The sequence below is a fragment of the Rhododendron vialii genome, chromosome 1a (genome assembly GCF_030253575.1).
Source record: "Rhododendron vialii isolate Sample 1 chromosome 1a, ASM3025357v1".
In the NCBI taxonomy this organism is placed as follows: Eukaryota; Viridiplantae; Streptophyta; class Magnoliopsida; order Ericales; family Ericaceae; genus Rhododendron; species Rhododendron vialii.
The window spans coordinates 1,660,024-1,681,661 of record NC_080557.1 but is presented as its reverse complement, the minus strand read 5'-3'; the positions used below and the strand labels follow the sequence as shown (position 1 = coordinate 1,681,661).

At 36.7% G+C, this 21,638-nt stretch overlaps 1 protein-coding gene across 1 annotated transcript; it reads right to left on the bottom strand.

Moving 5' to 3' along the window:
- Nucleotides 1-11,344: 11,344 nt before the first annotated feature.
- On the bottom strand, nucleotides 11,345-13,179 carry LOC131335607 (UDP-glucuronate 4-epimerase 1-like). The gene has a single exon (XM_058371056.1). It carries the CDS (start codon nucleotides 12,788-12,790, stop codon nucleotides 11,504-11,506), a length of 1,287 nt encoding a protein of 428 aa, XP_058227039.1. The 5' UTR covers nucleotides 12,791-13,179; the 3' UTR covers nucleotides 11,345-11,503.
- Between the last annotated feature and the right edge of the window lie 8,459 nt (nucleotides 13,180-21,638).

The following is a 21,638-nucleotide window of genomic DNA, read 5'->3' as shown; positions in this document are numbered from 1 at the left end:
CGGAATGGAAGTTGATGGCGAGGAGAGATGTTTTTATAGGGTAGGGGAGAGAGAGAGAGAGAGAGAGAGAGAGAGAGAGAGGAGTTATTTTGGTCAGTTTCATTTGCACTGGTTCTTTGGTATTCAAGAATTCGGTTTTGCTAAGAAGTAAGTTCGTTGTAAGTTTCGTAATCAATATATTTAGTCCTTTCACAACGTTAATGGGTCAAAACTTGGTTAAATACAACCTGGCCAGACATAAGTCACGTAATGTTCATGCACGTGCGTAAATGTGAAAGGGAAAAAATACGAGTGGGAAAGCTTGTTTTAAAAATACGTCAAGTTATTAAAATCGCAAAAGGAAGAATTGAGAATGCAAGCATAGACGACAGAGGATTGAGTGAGACGAAGACTATTACCAGAAGATTATGTGACCGAAAGCTGAATGAAAATTTGGAAAAATGATTACATGAGGTGAGTTCTATCTATGTGTAGATTCCACTTCACATAAGAGCATTATGAATAACCGTTGCACTTAAATCATTCTCGGGAGCACGAGCATTAAAATGTCTTTCGAAGTATCCTAAACTACATAATCCGTGAGAACGAGAACTGAAAACGTTAGTGTAGAGCGATAATTGAGAGTGAGAACGAATGACACTACTAAAGAATTGGACTTCGGATTGGTGCTGTGAAGTGACGTGCACACCTCCAAGTTGTCGGATCGTGCATCCGACGACTCGAATATCATCTTGGTAACCAATAATCGAGAGTCATTCATTGCCAAGATGAGATTCGAGCTATCGGATACACGATCCGATGGCTCGAAAGTGCGTAACACGGTGTTGCGCACACCACTGCACAGCACCATCCCGCAATTGTAAAGAATTATGACCTCAAAACCTCTTTCCACTCATTAGTCTTAAAAACCTCCCTTAAAATCCAAACCGAATAATGCCCGTTTGGTCAACGCTGTCACTGGTGGCGGCGTTTGTTTTTGGGTGGTAGTGGTGATTTGGGCAGCAATGTTAAGGGTTTTGGTTTTGGTTCTTGGGCTGGGCTCATGACTTGGCCCATTTGGCTTTGCCTATTTTAGGTTTTTTGGGGATTTGCCCATTAGATGTTTTGGACTTTGGTTGAATTTTCCTCCCCTATCCCCAATTTGATGTACTCTTATCAAGTTTTCTTAATAAAATGATACTATTGCCTATTAAAAAGAAAAAGAATTATCTCACATAAGGTCAGATCCATTAGGGAGCTCGAGAGCAGGATTCACATCAATCTCTCAAAATACCCATGGTGATACTCTTGTCCCAAATTACTTACACACTATAAAAGTCATGCGATTTTTGGCTCATAACGTAAATTACTTTTGTTCATAATTTTTTTTCAAAAAAATTGTACTAAATCAAATACTTCACGAGTTCTTTAATTTGGAGTAAAAAAGTTCTAAAAAAAATTATGCACGAAATATTTTATGTGTTGATTTCAAAATTGTAAAGACTTTTTTTTAGGGGCCAGCAATTTGGTTGGGGGGGGGGGGGGGGGGGGGGGGGGGTGGTGGGGGTTTATATCTTTCAAATTATATTGGTGTCTCATAGAATTACATTTAATTTTCTGTTTTGTGAATGTTTATTACTAATATTTTTTCTAGAGTGATCAATTTCATACCCTTAATAGTTTCTGTAGGCATACTTAGGTTGCATTTTCAAGCCCAACAAAACATCTCAAATGTGCTTAAAATACAGGCCTAAAGTACTCTTCAGAATGGGCTAGGCTGGATGGGCTGGGCGAGAGAGCCTTCTCACCGTCGCGGTATCTCAAATCTCAAACTCTCTTTTTTGTTTTTGAGAAAGTAACATCTCAATTGATATCCAACTATCCCCAACATTTTTAGACTACGACCAAGATCTGAGATTCTAGATTTGGGTTGCGGCTAGGGTTATAAACGAACCGAGCAGCTCACAAGTTCGGTTTGGCTTGGCTCATTTTGTAAACGAGCCGAGTTCGAGCTCGAATTTTCGGCTCGTTTAGTAAATTTGCCAAGCTCGGCTCGGCTCGTTTGACAAAAGCTCGGCTCGTTAAGGGTGGCTCGGCTCAATTAAAGAGACTCGTTTAGTAAATGACTCAACTCGGCTCGAGCTCGAATTTTGAGTTCGTTTAGTAAACGAGCTGAGCTCATGCTCGACAAAGTTCAGCTCAACTCATTTACAGCTCTAGTTGTGGCTCCTGATTCCGATCGACTAGGACGGCGATTTCGTGAGCTGTCCAACGACAAGTACTGCAATCCAAACGATATTCCAGTGACGATCATGCAACAGGAAGCAAATTCAGTGGCGATCATCCGCTCATCTCTGTGAGTGGAGCGACGGGTCTAATAACAACGCTGAGCGATTTTCCTTGTATTTTGTTATTATTTTATATGTATTAGAGTATCCACAATACTATAATCAAAAGTAAAAGATTTTTAAAGTTAATAACGTTTGTGCAAAATATGGCTTACAATGCTAAATCAAATTTAACAACCTTCTTAAAAATAATCAAATTTTGGATTTTGAATAACCAAAACTAACAACTTTTTGACAATAACCAAATTTAATAGACCCACATATTCTCAATCAAATACATCAATCATTATACAAAAATGTTCTATCTCTCTTCCTTTTTCCTCTCTCTCTCTCTCTCTTCGACCAACATTTTCGAAAAAAACTATTTTACTAAAAAATTGTTTTTTTCCAATAAAAAGTTTCAAAAACTATTTTCTATATCTAGTAAATACTCCCTCCATCCCATAATATTTGTCCGGTCCGCAAAACGAGAACCATAAAATAATGTATTTCTTTCAAGAAAAAATTCAAATTTTTTTCATAAGTTAAAAAAACTCGTCAAGATCTAATAAATTGTTGAATTTTTTTCCAACTTTTCTTACAAAAACTGTATTATTTTTACGTCTCTGTTTTGCGGACCGAACAAATATTATGGGACGGAGGGAGTAGTTTTTATTAGTTTCAAAATTATTTTTAGAAAAACTATTTCTATTGTTCACAGTTTTTAGATTTTTGTAATTTGAAAATATGATGTGATAAGTTTTGGTTATATAATTTTGATTATGCCATTGGAGATTGACGTCTACATTGTTAATCTTAGCAATCTTTAAAATGAATAATCAAATACTGATCGATGTGACAATTTTTGATTATAACATTTTGGATACCCTTATCATTGATCGAGGATCTTGTTTTATATGTATAGAAAGATCCTTTTGTTGAGTTGACAGTCTTGAAAAGAGAAAACGGGTGGGGGGGGGAAAGAGAACGGTGAGACTATGGGAGACCCTACACCAACTACGATTCTCGATCGTGGGATTGATTTATTTGCTCGTGCTCCAATCCTCAATGATAATATTGGATGAACCACCAAACCCATGTCCAAGTGGGGATCTAGTTTTTCCAAATATATCCAAAGCCGAATCAGTACAGATTGGCCGCTCTGCACCGTTTTTGTAGGGTACTGCTGGATAGCATCTCCCATTCCAAACCAGTAACCACGTACTTCAATGACTTCACAGAACAAACTATAAATCTTGCAGGAAAGTTTCGATGTTTCGCATGAAGTTGCTACAAGCCTTCAACGACATAGTTGAAAAAGTGCCTAGTTTTGATAACTCAGGTATTCGGGTCATCTTATACACATTTCAAGTAATTCTGGTGGACCAATCCCACTGCGCACGAACGGAAATCGATCCTAATTAAAGTCACAGCAAAGTTCTCTATGGACCGTGAAAAAAAGTACTTAGTTAAGCCAAAATAACTCTTGATACATAAAAAAGGTCAAACTATATACCTATAAAAAAATAAGTAGCTAACAACATTATAGCGACAACAAAATATAAATGTAGAGGTCGTATTCGTAGATAAAGATATGTAAACTTAATGTGCATTCGGTTAAGACATCGAGACAGGGATTGCATATATATATATATATAGTTGAAAAAGTAATTAGTTAAACCAAAATAATTTCTTGATGAAAATGCATACATGCATAATTATAAGAAAATCAGTCGCTAGCATCATCATAATGAGAACATCAAGATATAAAATTATAGGTAGCATTTGTAAAATAAGGACATGTAAACTTGTGATTGGGTTCGGACATTTGAGAATAGGATTGCATAACTTATATATGCCCCATATTCACACTACAAGAAAAATTGCATTGGGTGACGAATGAAAATCGTCGCAAATTGTATGTTTTTCGTCACAAATAATATAGGTGACGAAAAAAAATTTGTCGCCTAAAGGTTGTCGAGGATTCCTACCTGGTGACGAAATCTATTTTTCGTCACCTATAGTGCCTTTTGGTGACGAAAAATTTCGTCACGGAAAAATGACTTGGTGACGAAATTTTCTTCGTCACCTATTGTGCTTTTTTGATGACAAAAAATTTCGTCACAAATTATTCCCTTTGGCTCGTCAAAGGTGACCCATCGGTGACGAAATTTTTCGTCGCGAAAGACATTCTAATATGTGAAAAAAATCTCACTTTCTTGCTCCTGCGGGGTTTCGAACCCGAGTCTCCTAAGTTTTGCACGCAAGCTTTAACCAACTGCACCACACAAACTTTTCAGCATATGTTTGAAATATCTAATATATAACACATACATTGAACATTAAAATATATTTTGAACGCCATTTTGAACTATTAAACATTAAAATTAGCAATTTTAATAAACATAAAAGTCGTAGCTCTTTATGTTATTGTTCAAACCCAATTTAGATTATCTCAATCGGAGTTCTGAGCAAAGAGTTATGCCCGAAATATACTTGGTGACAAAGCGTAATTCATAAATTTCGTCACCAAAGGATAAATTTTTCGTCACTGAAAACGTAAAAAGAAGACAAAAATATTTTTCGTCGCCAAATTGGTTCATTTGGCGACAAAATATTTTTTCCGTCACTAAATAGTTATCTTTGGCGACAAAAAATAATTTCATCTCATTTTTTACTCTTTTGGCGACGAAAATTTTATTTCGTCGCCAAATAGGAGCCTTTGGTGACAAATATATCTTTTTCGTCGCTAAATAGTTAGAATTGGTGACAAAATAATTTCGTCAAGGAAGTTATCAAAACAGTGACTAATTTATTTTTTTGTCGCCAAATATACTCAATTAGTGACGAAATTAAATTTCGTCGCCACTTTTTCGTCACTAAACATACTTTTTCTTGTAGTGTCAACTGAAGAATTTTTCCGCCAACTATACCATACTCGCCTTTTACTAGAAAAAAAAAATCTGTGAGAATTGATTCGCGCGCATTCATATGAGCAGGTTGGAGCAGATATCTATGGCGCCGTAGACTGGGACAGATTCACATCTGTAGTAGTAAAAGTTTTCCTATGAGTTCTATTTTTGCGTTTGAGAGAGTATATACAGTTTATGACAATTTCTCCATTTCAAAGGTATCTATGGGGTATTTGGAAAGAATATTTTAATTAAGTTCTCTCATTACTAATTTGTTTTAAAGATGCTAGTTAAACTGTTAATTAGTTGAAGCTTGCAAGATTCTTGATTATAAAACTCATGTAGATTCTAGCCACAAAAGTAATGGTTAAAAGTTGTGTTACATATATACGCATTGACTTTAGACTCTCAAAATAAAATAAGATGGGAAGAAACATGTGAGCCCTAAATGTGCACTCCACCTTCCACTAGGACCACTACAATGAGAGGAAATTACTACTAGCTAATTCTACATTTTAAATTGAGACGTCAGATCGGCAAAATGCTCTCTGCAAAGTAAAGGTATTGCTACACTATTTTGGCGTAATGTTAGATGAATGATTTTCCACTTGACAATAAATCAAAATTCAAAGAAAAATACGTTAAATGTTGCAGATAAAAGAAATAACTTGAAAATTGCATGCCATGGGTAATCAAATTCTATACTCAGCATAAAATTTTGCTCCTTCCCTTGAAAAGGCTCCATCAATGTTCATCAATTTTTATTTTCACATGGACAATCACATTCATCTACCTATCCAAAAAGGGCATTTTCAAAGTTGTACCATACTTTGCATTATGCTTATTAGTACCTTAGTCACTTAATTCTTTAATTAGGACCTTTCATTCCCGTTTTGAATTCTTGCTCACACAAATATTAATTGGATATTGTTAAAAGACACTTTTATCTTTGTGCTCCCGCTTGCGCAGCCACACGCATAATGTGAGTTAGCTTATTTCATCTCATATTTTTGAATTCATTAAATCCTGATCATTAATTCCAGAAAGTTTTACAAAGAAAAATAGCAATATTGTGCCCAATTTAAAAGAGCAAGCCTGAATTCCGAAGCACCCAAAGAAAAGAAAAAAAAAAAGCAGGCCCAAATGTAAAGCAAAAATGAGGTGCCTAAGGCCGTGATTGGATGCAGGTAAAGGAGGGTGGATGAGGGTTGCGCCCGGGTGAGAGAAGCAGCGCCCACCCTGGCCTTTACCTTGGTTTGGATCTCACAAAACTCACCCTGATGAAGTCATGATCCCCCTTCCATTTTATCTAGGCGATCTTTGTTAACTCAGGAAAGTGTGACCGTGAAGTATGTGTGACCAGTTCCTATGAAACCTATTTTTGGCGTAGTGTATCTATATACTAAGTAATTTTCAGTCACAGAATGATCATGTGAGATTCTAGTAATCACCGAACGTGATTCTGCAATTAAAAGTCATTATTATCACTTCGTACATGAATACGCAAAAGACTACGTACGTACAGAGGATCTTCAGCCTTGGGGACGGGAAAATACAACATTCCATATACGTTGTTAATTGGTTTCAACAAAAACTTTAATCAGAGAGTCGCACCACGTTTAGTTAGAGTCACACCACGTTTTGTCAAAGTCGCACTGCTAGAGATAGCGATGGGATGGATTTGAGGCGGGTTTCACTCATTCCTTGTCACGTGTAACCGCATTTTATTCCCAACCCGATCTCCAATGAGAAATGCTTAGCAGTTGTAGCCCTCCATTCCCGCACCAGATGGGAATGGGTATTCCCACCAAACTCTGTATTGTTATTTTTATATTTATTTTTGTTTGCTTCTCAAAGAGCAAAAAAAAAAAAAAAAACTACTAATCCGTGACTTAACAAAATTAATCTTGCTCAAAATATTCGGATTATACCATATCACCATTGGAGAGATGTTTTCCTATGGACATAATAAGTTCCCTGATAGATAAATTTACCTAAAAATAAAGGGGTGAATTTTACCTATGAAGGGGCACACAAAAAAGAACCACAGTTTAAGTTTACCCAACTCCTTTGGTGTTATCGACTACTTTTAAAGCCAGTTAACTCAGAGCTTTTTTTTATCTTTAATTGGGACCCCTGCTAATGAATGTCACGATTAATTCTCTATATAGGATAGTCAAAATACACGTAAGCTGGTGGGCACCTGAGTTTTCAAAACAAGATTTTTAAGTTAACCAAGTTGTGCCAATTCTTCTACCATTTAAACTAGCTGAAAAGTCGATTTCATGGGAGAAAAGAACAAACAAAATTTTTGAATAGAAAATATATTCAATCTCTTTCCCATTGCCTATTCGAATTCCCTGTCAAAATCAAAACAAGACGTGGTAGCAATCGCTATTCCATTAATTATTTTAAAAAATATATCTATGTTCGTCATCTCTAGGTTTTTATTAATACCAGAAATCAACAGTAAATCTCCAAATTGGTGAATTCTGAGCAATAAATTACACGTGCTCTATAATTTTTTTTTTCTCGGAAATTGCGACTTCAAATGTATTTTTTGGTATAAAAAACGCTTATCAAAATAACTAATCGAACTTAATTTGTAAAACTTAGTCCAGAGGTAAAAAAGATGATAAACTTCACAATTTGAAAGCTTAATATAATATAACATTGCTATTGCGTTCCTAGAATAAGCTCTCGTTCTGCTAAAGTTCTTATTTTTTAAATATTTATTTTCTACTTTTACGAGACATCATTCTTTAATAATACATCATCTTTAATTCAAAAATAAGTATGTATTTAAATACTTATTTTTCTTAGCGAAACGGAGTCTAAATTTTGAATGCCGTAGCATTAGACCTGGGTAACAGGTCGTGTTCGTGTCGTGTCAATCAGGTTCATGTCACAAATCACCCAATCCGAACCCTACCCATTTGAATTCGTGTTTCTCGAGTCGTGTCATTTTCGTGTTTCGTGTCAAAAATGCGCAACCCTAACCCGTTAATTTTGTGTCTGGTTCGTGTCGTATTATCATGTCTGTTACCGAACTTGATGCAGGGCAGCCTCCTTTTACGAAACTATTTGCAAGAAGAGATCACGAACTTGCTTATGTTAAAGATTCTCTCTTTGAAACATAAACACAAATGGGTATGAACTAGAGGTACTCCCTCTTCGAACACACGATAATGAGAAAACTCTCCATTTTCATTAATTCAATAAACAACTCCATTTTAATGTCACCATACAACTTATTTTATACTAAAAACCTAAGACCAAAAAGGAATCAGCAAAACAGGAAGCTGAATCCCGGTGAATCACTATTTGACTCCATATTACCAAAATCAAAAGATTTGATCTCAAAATACTAAATATTAAAAGAAAACTTGCCAAAACAAATGGCACTTAAAGTGGAATATTCAAAAATAATTTATAACCAAAATAATAAAACTAAATATCTATTTCTTAAATAATAAACCATTTCCATTCTGCATCATTCTCCCCGTCTTGAAGAAACTCGTCCTCGAGTTTATAAAGTTGGATTCGTCGTGACTTGTCTGCATCAATCTTGTACCTCAAATTAATTTTTCGGACCCCAAACTGTAAAGATGAGTCAGGAAAAATAAAAGCAATATTGTTTGCCACAATTTGCTCTAAGTATGCAATCCAAATATTCTTCTTCATAATAGCTTCAGTACGTTCCCAAAAAGAATCCTCAAATTGATTACCCCAACCAATCTCACCACCTTCAAGCATGGTAAAAACTTTTTTTTTCAATATTTTTTGATTTTTTTCTTTTGTAATTTTCTTCACCGGTTCTTCATCAAAAGCTGGTGATTTACTCCAATCCACTACTGGATCTGGAATAATATTTACTGTGAATGGCCACTCAATAGTAGCTTCATTCACCATTGCCCTCCCCCTCGTCTGATGATTATCAGCCAAAGGTTCGGTGATAGAAACATCATCCGACACCTCTTCCTCTTTCGGAAACCAAGGTTGAACTGGACGATGGCGAGATGGGATTGCAACTTCAAAAGCCTCCATGCGTTGGGTAAGCAACCCAATCGCCGCCAAGACTTGCTGCAATCTTTCCTCCATTCGAGCATCTCGAGCAACCTCATCTCGCTCATAGACTTCATCAACACTAGTTGTATGACCTCCTCTTCCACCTCGACCTCCAGCACGTCCTCCGGCCATAGTCAGGATTGAAACGAGAGCTCTGATACCAACTGATGCAGGGCAGCCTCCTTTTACGAAACTATTTGCAAGAAGAGATCACGAACTTGCTTATGTTAAAGATTCTCTCTTTGAAACATAAACACAAATGGGTATGAACTAGAGGTACTCCCTCTTCGAACACACGATAATGAGAAAACTCTCCATTTTCATTAATTCAATAAACAACTCCATTTTAATGTCACCATACAACTTATTTTATACTAAAAACCTAAGACCAAAAAGGAATCAGCAAAACAGGAAGCTGAATCCCGGTGAATCACTATTTGACTCCATATTACCAAAATCAAAAGATTTGATCTCAAAATACTAAATATTAAAAGAAAACTTGCCAAAACAAATGGCACTTAAAGTGGAATATTCAAAAATAATTTATAACCAAAATAATAAAACTAAATATCTATTTCTTAAATAATAAACCATTTCCATTCTGCATCAGAACTCTATATAGAATTACAAATATACCATATAGATTTTATATATATATATGTATATATATATGTGTGTGTGTGTGTGTGTGTGTGTGTGTTCATGTTAATGGGTGACACAGATTAGTAACCGTGTTGGTCGTGTCAATTTTGTGTCTCACGTGTTCAACCCGACCCGACCCGACCCATTTAGAATTCGTGTTCTCGAGTCATGTCATTTTTGTGTTTCGCGTCAGAAATGTTCAACCCTAACCCGCTAACATCGTGTCCGGTTCGTATTGTGTTATCGTGTTATCGTGTCCGTTGCCCAGCTCTACGTAGCATCTTAAGCTCAAATAGAAGGTCAAATTGCCAGAAGATTCAACATAAAGAATTCCAAAAAAAAAGAAGAGTTTTCAGCTATTCGGATTAAAAAACGAACTCTTTGAGGGAAGAGTTCAACTCTTCTCAAATTCTTCCTTGAAAGAGTTTGTTTTCAATCCGGACCATTGATGACCGAGATAGATGGTCCGGATGCGCTTGGCAAGGTCCTCGGGTCAATAAAAAAGAAGGGCTAATTGAAAAATTATCAAAGAAGCATGAAAAACTTTAGCAATAGACAAAGTGGATAAACAGAATCGATAAACACAAGTTGTTTGGGATTGCTTTTGAAGTTTTGATAAAATATAAAGATAAACAAGAAAAAGATAAACACAAGCAGTAAGCTTCAATCTAAAGAAATCTTTTTTGTTTGGGGGGTTGTTTTCCGGTAAGATTTTCTTTCCCATTCCCGGGAAAAAAAATCCCGGAAAATATGAAACAACAAAGCTATAAAGGACCCAACTCTTATTCCCCTTCTTCTCCTTTTATTTTTTTGTAAACTTGAACTTGCATTAATTAAAAAACTAAGATTGTAAATCCTGGGGATATTGATTCCCAAAAGCATTAAGCAAATTAACAATACGTAAAGAAATTGAAAGATAGATATGCATCTCTCCTATGGAAATTGAAATATCCTTCGCAAGGGCGGGGCACATTGATGGGCTTCCCGGTAGATGTCCTATTCAAATGTGGTTGGATTGGTGCTCAACCATTGTGTCTCGTTTTTTCATTTTTTGTTAGGACGTTTCTGCGTAAGCCTTCGGGGCGTTTTTGCAAATTAAAAAAATAGTCTTGCTATTGGTACCGACGAGCACACGGGATCCACTCCGGATCCCACATGGCTTATTTGAGCCATTCAATAAATTTTTTTTTTAAAAATCGAGTATGCTCATGAAAAATCAGCTCAATTCAATATGTGTATGTGCTCTGTAATCTGAATGAAAAATGAAAAGATTTGGTCGAGTGCTCACACGTATCAGATTGAGCTAATTTTTTATGAGCCCAAACACATATATCTTGATGCAAATGGCTTCCGACTGATAGTGTGCGGATTTAATTTTTCCTGATATACATGACGTTATGCATCAAAATTAATCAGTGGTCCAACCAACATGATTTTTGAGAAGATCAATGTTCTCGACGAACCTGAGGTGCAACATGAAACAAGTGTGTTAAAAAAACAGGACACAAATGGCCCAACAAGTATCTTTACCCTTTTTCCAAAACTAAAAAACGAAAGAGAAACGCTACAAATCTATCATACAAGCTTGCCTTGATTGTAGCCGTAATAAGACAGATACCAACTAACAAACTTCTTCAACCCGGTTTCCAAATCGGTTGTCGGTTTATACCCGATCTCTCTCCGGGCCAAGCTTATATTCGCGTGGGTAAACGGAACGTCGCCATTTCCGGGCATCTCCACAACATTCTGCTTCGCCTTGGCCTTCAAATGCTTCTCCAAAATGCTCACAAGCGTGGGTACGGTCACGGGCGACGTGTTACCCAAATTAAAGATCCGATACAGGGCGGGTCCCCGTTTCTTCCCACCCGACCCAGTACTCTTCCCCGACGTGTCCAACGACCTGAGACACCCCTTCACAATGTCGTCAATATAGGTGAAATCCCGGGCCAAGTCGACCCCGTTCTTGCCCCGGTAGACCGTTATCGGCTTCCCCTGGAGTATGTTCCGGGTAAACGAGAAATACGCCATGTCGGGTCTGCCCCACGGGCCGTAGACCGTGAAAAACCGCAACCCGGTTATCGACAACCCGTAGATATGATTATAAGTGTGGGTGATCCCTTCGCCCGCCTTTTTAGTCGCGGCATATAGGGAAGCGGGTCGGTCGGTCCCGTCCGATTCCGAAAAGGGCACCTTGGTATTTAACCCGTAAACCGAGCTCGAGGAGGCCCACACGAAAGCAGGTTGCGGATTAGCTGACTTGGACGTCTCGAGAAGCGTGACTAGCCCTGCCACGTTGCTGTGGATGTACGAGTGGGGGTTCTCGATAGCGTATCGAACCCCCGCTTGCGCCGCCAGGTGCATCACATGTGTAAACGCCACGATGTCAAACACCTTCGCTAAAATGCGCGCGTCGTTGATATCGCCCTCCGCGATAAAAATACCGTTGGAATTGAGAAGGTTCTTCCGGGCCTTCTTCAACGACGGGTCGTAGTAGTCGTTGAAATTGTCGAGCCCGACGACGCCGTCGCCGCGCTTCTTCAGGGCGAGGGAGACGTGGGTGCCGACGAAGCCGGCGGCGCCGGTGACGAGGACGGAGAGGCCGTTGGAGCGGCGGATCTGGGCGGAGTCGCGGACCTGTTTCTGCCACTCGACGCTGTCGTACAAAGAGGGGCTGGAGGAGAGGCAGCGGTTGCCGGAGGTGAACAAGCTGATGTACATCGCCGCCAGGACTATCAGGAAGAGGGCCCACAAGAACAGCGTGCTCGTGCATCGGTGGAATTGGCGATTGATCGCGTGGGCCCTCTCGATTTTGAACTTGCCCGGGGTTAATGGGAACACGTATTCATCCTCGGAAGATCGCATCCTCTTTCCACAATATATGGGGGTATGTGTGTGTATGGAGAGATGGAGATTAGGGAATTTTTTTTTTTAATCAAGGTTTGAGATGGTTGATGTAGGTTTGTTTTATTTCAGGATTTTGGAGAGAGAGAGAGAGAGAGATGCAGAAAAAACCAATGGGGGAGGTGTTTGAGTTTTTCTGCACCTGCTTGGGGAGGGAAGGAGGCGAAGGATTATATAGGGATATACGCGTGAATGTATTCAAGGACGGGGAGGGAAGGAGGCGAAGGATTATATAGGGATACGCGTGAATGTATTCAAGGACGGCCGTATGGGAGGGGAGAGAGAGAGAGAGAGAGAGAGAAGGAGATGATTTTGCAAATCATTTTCAAAAGTGCTACTTCCGCGTCATTATTTATGATGTTATCCGGAAAAAATGACCCGAAATATATATTATTGGAAAAATTTCAAAATAACCTCCAACCTTTACACCAAAATTCAATTAGACTTTCAACCTTTTAAAAATTTTAATTTTACTCTCAACGTTATATTCCGTTAATCAAAACGCCCCTTTCCGTCCAAATGACTAACAGATTCCGTTAAAAGCTCTGTAAAATAGCATCCCGATAGAATTTCGATGATCCGAATTGCTCAATGTGTTCAAAACGTGATTTTAAGGGTACTTACGCGAAATCAACAAAAAAAAAAGACCGAGAAGGGCTTGATCTGAACAATTTTTTATTGAACTATTCAATAAAAAACTGTTCAGATGAAGCCCTTCACGGTCATATTTTTTGTTGGTTTTTCATTAGCACCCTTAAAATCATGTTTTGTAAATATTGAGCAGCTCGGAATATCAAAATTCGATCGGGACGATATTTAACAGAGCCTTTAACGGAATCCGTTAGTCATTCGGACAGAAGGGGACGTTTTGATTAACGGAATATAACGTTGAGAGTAAAATTGAAGTTTTTAAAATGCTGGGAGTCTAATTGAATTTTGGTATAAATGTTGGGAGCTATTTTAAAATTTTTCCTATATTATTTATGATCGGTCAAAAACAATGTATTCTACATCATTTTCTGCTGATAAATTTCTTTGTACGTAATATGCCTCGATCATTTTTCCAAAATAAATACAGCCGTTTATTTCAGGGAGTAATTTATACAATTCCATTTTTACTGTCAATGTTTATTTTTATTCTTATTCGTGTATATTTGTTACATTATCATTTTTTGCCATATAGTATTGTGTATCTTGATAGGTAAGAAAGTGATTAATGGAATGGTAACATGGTAAATTTTCCTGAATTAGAGAAAAAAATTGAAAGCTCTGTTTGGAAGGGAAAGCAAGGGAAAACAAAGGAAAGGTAGAAATTTTATTTGTCATTGTTTGATTATAGGAGAAAGAGAAGAGAAAACAATAAATTCTAAACTTGTGGAAAATTTTCCCTCATTTTTTTTTCTTTTATTTTTCTTCACTTTTTAAAAGTTTCGAACGTAACAAAAATGAAAGAAAGTGAGTGGGAAAATGACAAATGGATACTTTTTCAATCAACTTTCTCTTATCAGTTATTGGCTCTTCTCTTCTTTGTCAACACGTTATTATTGAGCTTGAAATTGCCTTCTTAAAAAATAAATACTTATTTAGGATTCTGAAACGGGCTTACTTTTCTTGCTTGGTTGTGGTGGAGCTGTTGTTACTTTTTATCTCGATGTATGTGTGTTTTGAGTTAATAAATTTTGTTTTGCCAATCAAATAAAAAAAATAGATATTTTCCCTGTCAATTTTTACGAATAAAAAGCAAGGAGAAAACAGTGCCATGGGGAAATTCTGTTGAGAGAATTTTATTTTGACCACATTTTTTTTACTTAGTCAACTGCTGCCTTTACTATTTTTATTTATACCTTATATAAAAGTATATGTTAGATTAAAGCGGCCAAATAGAGTAAAATACTTAAAGGCCGGGTCAAAGTGTGGTTAAACTAGAAAAATCATGGAAACGAAAATCCTTTAGGAATTTACTAACATCTTTGCAGATGAGATGAAAATATACCACTAAATGACGTGATATTTTCTTAAAATTATAGTAGTAGTTCTTTCTAATTCAATTCGGAAACAATGAATGTTTTCGGATTTTTTTCCCTCGCTGTAATTCTGAGAGATTTTAACATCGGTCAAAAAGAGTTTAATATGATCGGTATGTTATTCCATTTGTTATCTTTGCCCTTGTTTGGAAAAATTGGTTCCAAGAATTTTCCTCAAGGTATAATTTTACTAAATCCGTTGTTTCTACAATCTTTGTTTATTTCAACAAGAGAAGACTAGAGGAATTCAAAAATGTCAAAAAAGCACGGACCGCAAGTCCCCCGGTCGGATTGTATACGTAGACCAAAAAAAGAAGAAGATATAGCCCGATGTCAAGGCTAGCCGCTATTTGGCTGGGATTTTTAGCTAACGTTTCTTAAAACGACAACGTTTGTCTCTTCTTCTTCGAATTGGACAGTTACTCATTTCCTTTATTCTCTGCATGACACCTGGTCATAACCGGCTTACTTTTACTATTCACGTAAAATGACATTGAATTAGCCAAAACGTCATCGTTCTTTTAAATGCATGATTCCATGAATTTCAATCTATACATGCTCTAAAAAAATTAAGTACTTTAATTTTCAATCTGTTTGAACCGGTGCGAAAATATTGTAATTTTGATCATATTATTATAAAGGGTCATAGTCAAATTTTGTCTCTAAAGCTTTCGTAATTAAGTTTCTACTCTATATGATTCTAAATAACCAACTCGCAAAGGGTAATTGGGTCAGTGTAATTTAGTATTAGTCTCCCTAGGTTAGGATTATGAATACCAAGTCTCACACGGTATTGATGATCCCCCTAAAGAGGGTATTCACATGCCTATGGAACTAATGGTCCACCCCTCCATTGCCAAAACCAAAAAAAAAAGACGTAATCCTTTGGAATTATCAGTCGAGTTCCAAAGCCGAAAGAAGTTAACAAACGGCGGAACCATCCTGTCAAATTCTAGGATATCCAAATGAAACCTCCCACGTGATAAGTGGGTATTCGTATTTGCGTCAGCGTGGACATCACTTTCTACAGGTGCTCGATATAATTAAGCTGACTCCCTCAACCAATTGGAACAGGCCGGGGAAAGGTCCACGTCACATAATAATATTATGACGAGCTAGTACTCGGTTAACAGTCTAGCTGCTGGGCCCAGTTTCTGGGCCCATTAGATACTGTATATATCAAAAGTCAATTATGCACAACAATAACAATAACCATGTAATTATACCAATCGATAGGGACAAGGATACGAGCGGGATAAATAAAGAGAATCCAAACTCCGTATCGAACGATTAATTCAACATATATTTGGCGGAGTCAATAGACCCTTCTTTCTTTTAATTTTGACGACGTGTGTGAAATCAGTATGTTTAAATGACGATGCATGTGGTGTAATTTTCAGTTCTTCAAGAACCAAGACCATTTCTATTTCATTCACGTTTCTTGGCTTTTCATGTATTTTTATTAAACTTTGTTTAATTGAGAGAAGAGAGTTTTGTTGATGAAACATGGTGTACTATTGACTATTTTCTTTAATTTGTGGTTCTTTTTTTCTAATAATTATATAGCGATCTACTCTATATTAATAAAAGTGGGAAGAAAAAATTCAGTGGGAGAAAAGGTTGTAGAATTTTTTTCAATATTATTGTTAGGAGAAATGTTAAAAAAGAACTGAAGAAGAGATCATTGTTGAAGTACTTTGAGCGGGGTCTGCTCGATTCGGTTTCGCTCCGATGATCGGAAACGTTCACTTTGTAGAGGTAGTCGAGTAGAAAAACTATTCAAAAAATCAGCTCGATCGAATATCATTAAGTGCTCCTTTTACTCTATTTGTCTCCTTGCTCACCCTTCGACCTTCGCTCCTAAAAAATGTACCTTAGATTGACATCAACCATTACCATTAATCCAAATGGCCAGACGATCATCGCCTGAAATTTAGGGATTTGCTCACATCTAATGTCTTCGATTTTCCCTACCAGCAACTGATCTTGGGGCCACTTCATCTCCAAGTGCAAGCATGTGAAAAAGGCTGTGAGAGGAATTGTATCGATGATTAGACTGATTAATTAGTCCGAGGTGCAAAGGATTAATTAAAGGATACCCTTAATTAATTAATGGTTGGAACTTGGATCTCTCACTCCTCACACAAACGCATACATATTTTTATATAAATACACAAATAGTATGATTATCCAGATTCCAAAATCATACAAAAATATATTTTAGGGAATTTCAACAATCGCACATCATTTCCCTTTCCCTTTCCAAAATTTTTAATTTGCAGGCCATGTTAAGGTGAGAGGGTAGTGATGATTTTCCTTCCTTTCCTTTTCTTATCGTTCGAAGTGTCTGAGTAATCTTAACGCGCTCTTGAATAATTCTCGTATGAACGGACCCCATAAAAAGTTTATTGCACTTAATTATAAGGTTTTTAATATGATGAAATATAGAAGGGAACAAATTACTAAGTCCAAAGTCTTGAGATTAATTAGCACAGTGGTTATCACACGAGGCTTTATTTTTCTTTTCTTTTCTTTTTTTTTAATCTTTATTCACACTTAACTTATGATTTCACACGAATTCAAAGCGACAAAATGTTTCTTAGTTATTAGTAAGAATCCGTTCACGCCACCTGTTTTTGCGACATCAATTAATTTTTTTTTTTTAAGGACTGGACGTGCAGGTCAGCTTGCATGCATGTCAATAAATTCTGGAGTCCGTTAATGACCGGTAAACCTCTTAATAGCTCCAAGGTTTGGAATGTTTGATCTTCGTGAATTTCGAACTTGCGATCTCTTGAGAGATAAGCTTTTTAGTTGATTTCTCATACCCAATCGGCCACTTGCAACTTTAGTAACTTTTAATCTCTCTCTTTTTGTTTTTTTTGGTTGAAAAGGGTAGTATTCCAAAAAGAATTAACTAATCAAGAGTACACCACGCGGTGAAAATATCAATTGTTTCGAGGCGCTTTCGGTCTTGATCAAAGGACGTCGTCGTTGCAACTTCGCACACAACCGTTTTGCATTCTTTTTTTAACACAGAAGGATAAGAGAGTTATCGTCGTACCTAGTCAGATATCGTCCTTTAAAATACTTTCAGACGGCTTGAAAGTGATAATAAAAAATCTTATTTTGAATCCGCACGTAAAAATCAGGCCACCTGATTTGGTGACTTCAATAATAAGTGATTTATTAGTTTTCTTTTGTTTCAGAAAGATAATTTCATTGTACAAAACGACGACTTAAAGAAGATGTATTTTCACCAAAAACCAAAATCAAACGTTCTTCTACAATTGTGTTTTTTTTTTCTTCTTAGGGTGCTCAGGGAGGATCCCGTCCAATTTCTTCATCCATCCAGTCCAGTCCAGTTTGAACTATTTTGAGGGTTCTTTATGGGCCCACAACAATGATCAAAACCGTTTACTTTTAGAGCTCGTCTAGAATATTGATTATGCCAAAAATTACGTTGATCGGATATGGCTTGATATGATTTCAAAATGCATTAAGTTTGCAAGAAAAGAAGTGTGCAACACTGAATTACAAACTATTTGACACAATTATCTGAAGATCAAAACTGGACCGGATTGGATGGGATCGTCTCTCGGTGCTCGGGGGAAATCAAAAGTTCACAACGAAAGACAGAAATTAACCAAAAATTAAGCATTAAAGTTACTCCTAATTAAAAAAACTACAGAACGAGAGTATTAGACCCTTAAAAGGCCTACGACCCTACACTGTTAGCACCCTCAAGAACAAAGTGTCGCACAGAGGGTGGAGACTCGTAAAACATCACAAGCGCATCCTATTCATTCCCCGACTCTTGCCAAATGATCCGCTCATTGATTGGCTTGTCTACGAACATGCATCAAGGTAATTGAGCCGGCCTGTCCGGTGGGGAAGAACTCGAGAGCCTTCCACTTACGCTCGGTGTGGGAAGCACTACAACACGAGAGGCTTGTAGCGAGGATTTAGTTTCCTCGCTAAAACGCTGATTTCCTCGCAAAATGTATTTGCGAGGAAATTTTTCCTCGCCCGTTTTCCTCGCAAAAAGCTTGTCGCAAAAAGAATTTGCGAGGAAAAAAATTTCCTCGCTTATTCTGACCCAATTAGCGAGGAATTTTTTCCTCGCTATAGTTTTTCCTCACTAGACTAATACAATGTTTACAGAATAGGCGAGGAAATTTTTCCTCGCTAGACTAATTTTTTCCTCGCCAATTATAGTTTAGGCGAGGAAATTTTTCCTCGCTAAAACTCTTGAAACTAAAAATAGATAGTTCTCTAGCTCATTTGCTTCCGCGCGAATTCGAACCGTGGCCTCCTGTATGGAGGCATTCACTCCATCCATCACACCAACTTCATTTCCAGTTCAAACCTTTGCCTTTTTTATATATAAACCTTTTGTACATCCTTTCACCTCTCTAAATTTGTTTCTTTAAACATTTCTCTCTAATTTTAGTCCCTTTGTAGTGTTTCTTTAAACTTGTTTTTTAAATCATTAACATTATTCGCTTTTATTGAATTTTTTTATAATTTAATGTTTTGTTATATATCTTTAATAAATCTTTATAACTTTCTAAATTTGTTTATTTTATACTTCGTTTTAATTCTCTCTAAGTTTAGTAACCTTTTGTAGTGCTTAAATTAGTTTGAGCCCTTTAAATTTCTGCAAATACGATATTTTTTTTAGTGGGTTAATCTGTTCTTACTGTGTATATGCGCCCATAACAACTTTAACTCAACTACAATATTACAATAGTAATAATTTGTTATGTTTCTTTTTAAATGGGGTTAACCTTACATATTTTGAAAATAGATTAGTGATATTTTGAAAATACATTTCGCAATTATTAAGTACTTTATCTTTTGTTTAGCTTTTCATTAATTTTTTTTGTATGAATTAATAATCAGTTATCTCTACGAAAAGCAATCCATATATCCCATGCATTCTTTTTCTGAAAAGCACATCATTCATCCACAAACTTATAATCCCTATGTCCAATCCTTTTTTTGGACTTATAACAGTCAAAAGAACAATACGATAGAATTGATGAATGCACTTTGTTACCTAGAGTGTTCTATTCCTTGGGTATTTATATACAAATACGGTTACAAGTGATAAGCTTTACAAAAGATATTGCAAATGATAAAATATAACCCCTGAAATGGCTAACATTATTAGGACTTATTTTCTTGATCAATTGATTTGCACTGATTGGTTGACATACCCCCGCAAGCTGATGGTTGAGGCATGACCTTCAGATTGAAACGCAGTGTCCGATGCGGGAAGACACAAGTCCTTTTGTGTAAAAATATCGGCAATTTGATCCCTGGTGCTAATATATTGGACGGTTAAATCACCCCGAGTGACTTAAAAATCTTTGTATTCAAACAATAAATTTTAGTAGAATTTGAACATACTGACATTGTTAACAATTAATTTCAGTTGGGGAAAAGTGAATTCATATAATTCGTGTGAAACGTATTTTTTATTTCATCAATTCAATGCGATTGGCGAGGAAACTATTTTTTTCCATTTATCACTTTTTTATTTTAATAAATTTGCTAATGATATTGAACTATGTAGTTGATTATCCCTTACCATCGTGATATTAAAGATACATGAACATAATTAATAATGACTTACATATAAAAAAAATTAATGAGTCCTAAAAAAGGTGACAAAATATTTTTCGCCAAAAGGTTACATTAAGCAAGGAAAACAAATTTTCTCGCAAAAGGATTACATTTGGCGAGGAAATAATAATTTCCTCGCCAAATGTAACCCTTTTGCGAGGAAATTATTATTTCCTCGCTAAATGTAACTTTTTGGCGAGGAAATTAAATTTCCTCGCTAAATGTAACTTTTTAGCGACGAAATTGAATTTTCTCGCAGATTGTATACTTTTAGCGACGAAATCTCTTTTCCTCGCCATATTTCCTCGCTATAGGCCATCCGTGTTGTAGTGAAGGTTGGATCGGCTCCCTAGCTTGTTGATTAGTTCTACCGCCTCCAAACCGTTTAGTCTCAATTTTTGTGTGTACGACTACTCTGCAGGTCCAATGAAATGACTTGTTCAGATTAGTATAACAAATGTACTATGAGGCCCATAATGGCAGTACAACGCACGATTTCTACCCCCGCGTAAAGGATTTAAACTTCCTAGAGAGAGAGAGAGAGAGACTTGATTACGAAATCCATACGATTAACATCTTGGGCTGGGTTGTGAAGTCCACAAGTAGGGCCACACGAGGATTATATGGCTAATATAGTGGACTCAAATATGAAGCCCACAGTTATTCGGAAATGACAGTAGCGGAATATCCATAACATCGGCATCTTCTTACATCAACAAATGACAATTGGTGAACTCGAATTTTGCGTTTTATTTTTATTTTTGTCAATTATGGTTTTGGCACCCTAAGTGATGATGGATAGACTTGCTAGCTCTTAGTTATATTGCCCTAACCCCTTGGATGGTAAAAGCTCCCTTGAAATTTATTGAAGAACTGTAAAACTGTACCACTAAGAATAGTTACAGATGACCTAAACAATTTTTGGAAGAACAACTGATAATAAGGCCGTACAGAACAAAATGAGCTAAACAGTTTGTTGAGACATTCATAAGATCGATCGAGATAGTTACAGATGATAAAATAACAGAGCCCTAACCCCTTGGATGGTAAAAGCTCCGTTGGAATTTATTGAAGAACTGTAAAACTGTACCACTAAGAATAGTTACAGATGACCTAAATAATTTTTTGAAGAACAACTGATAATAAGGTCGTAC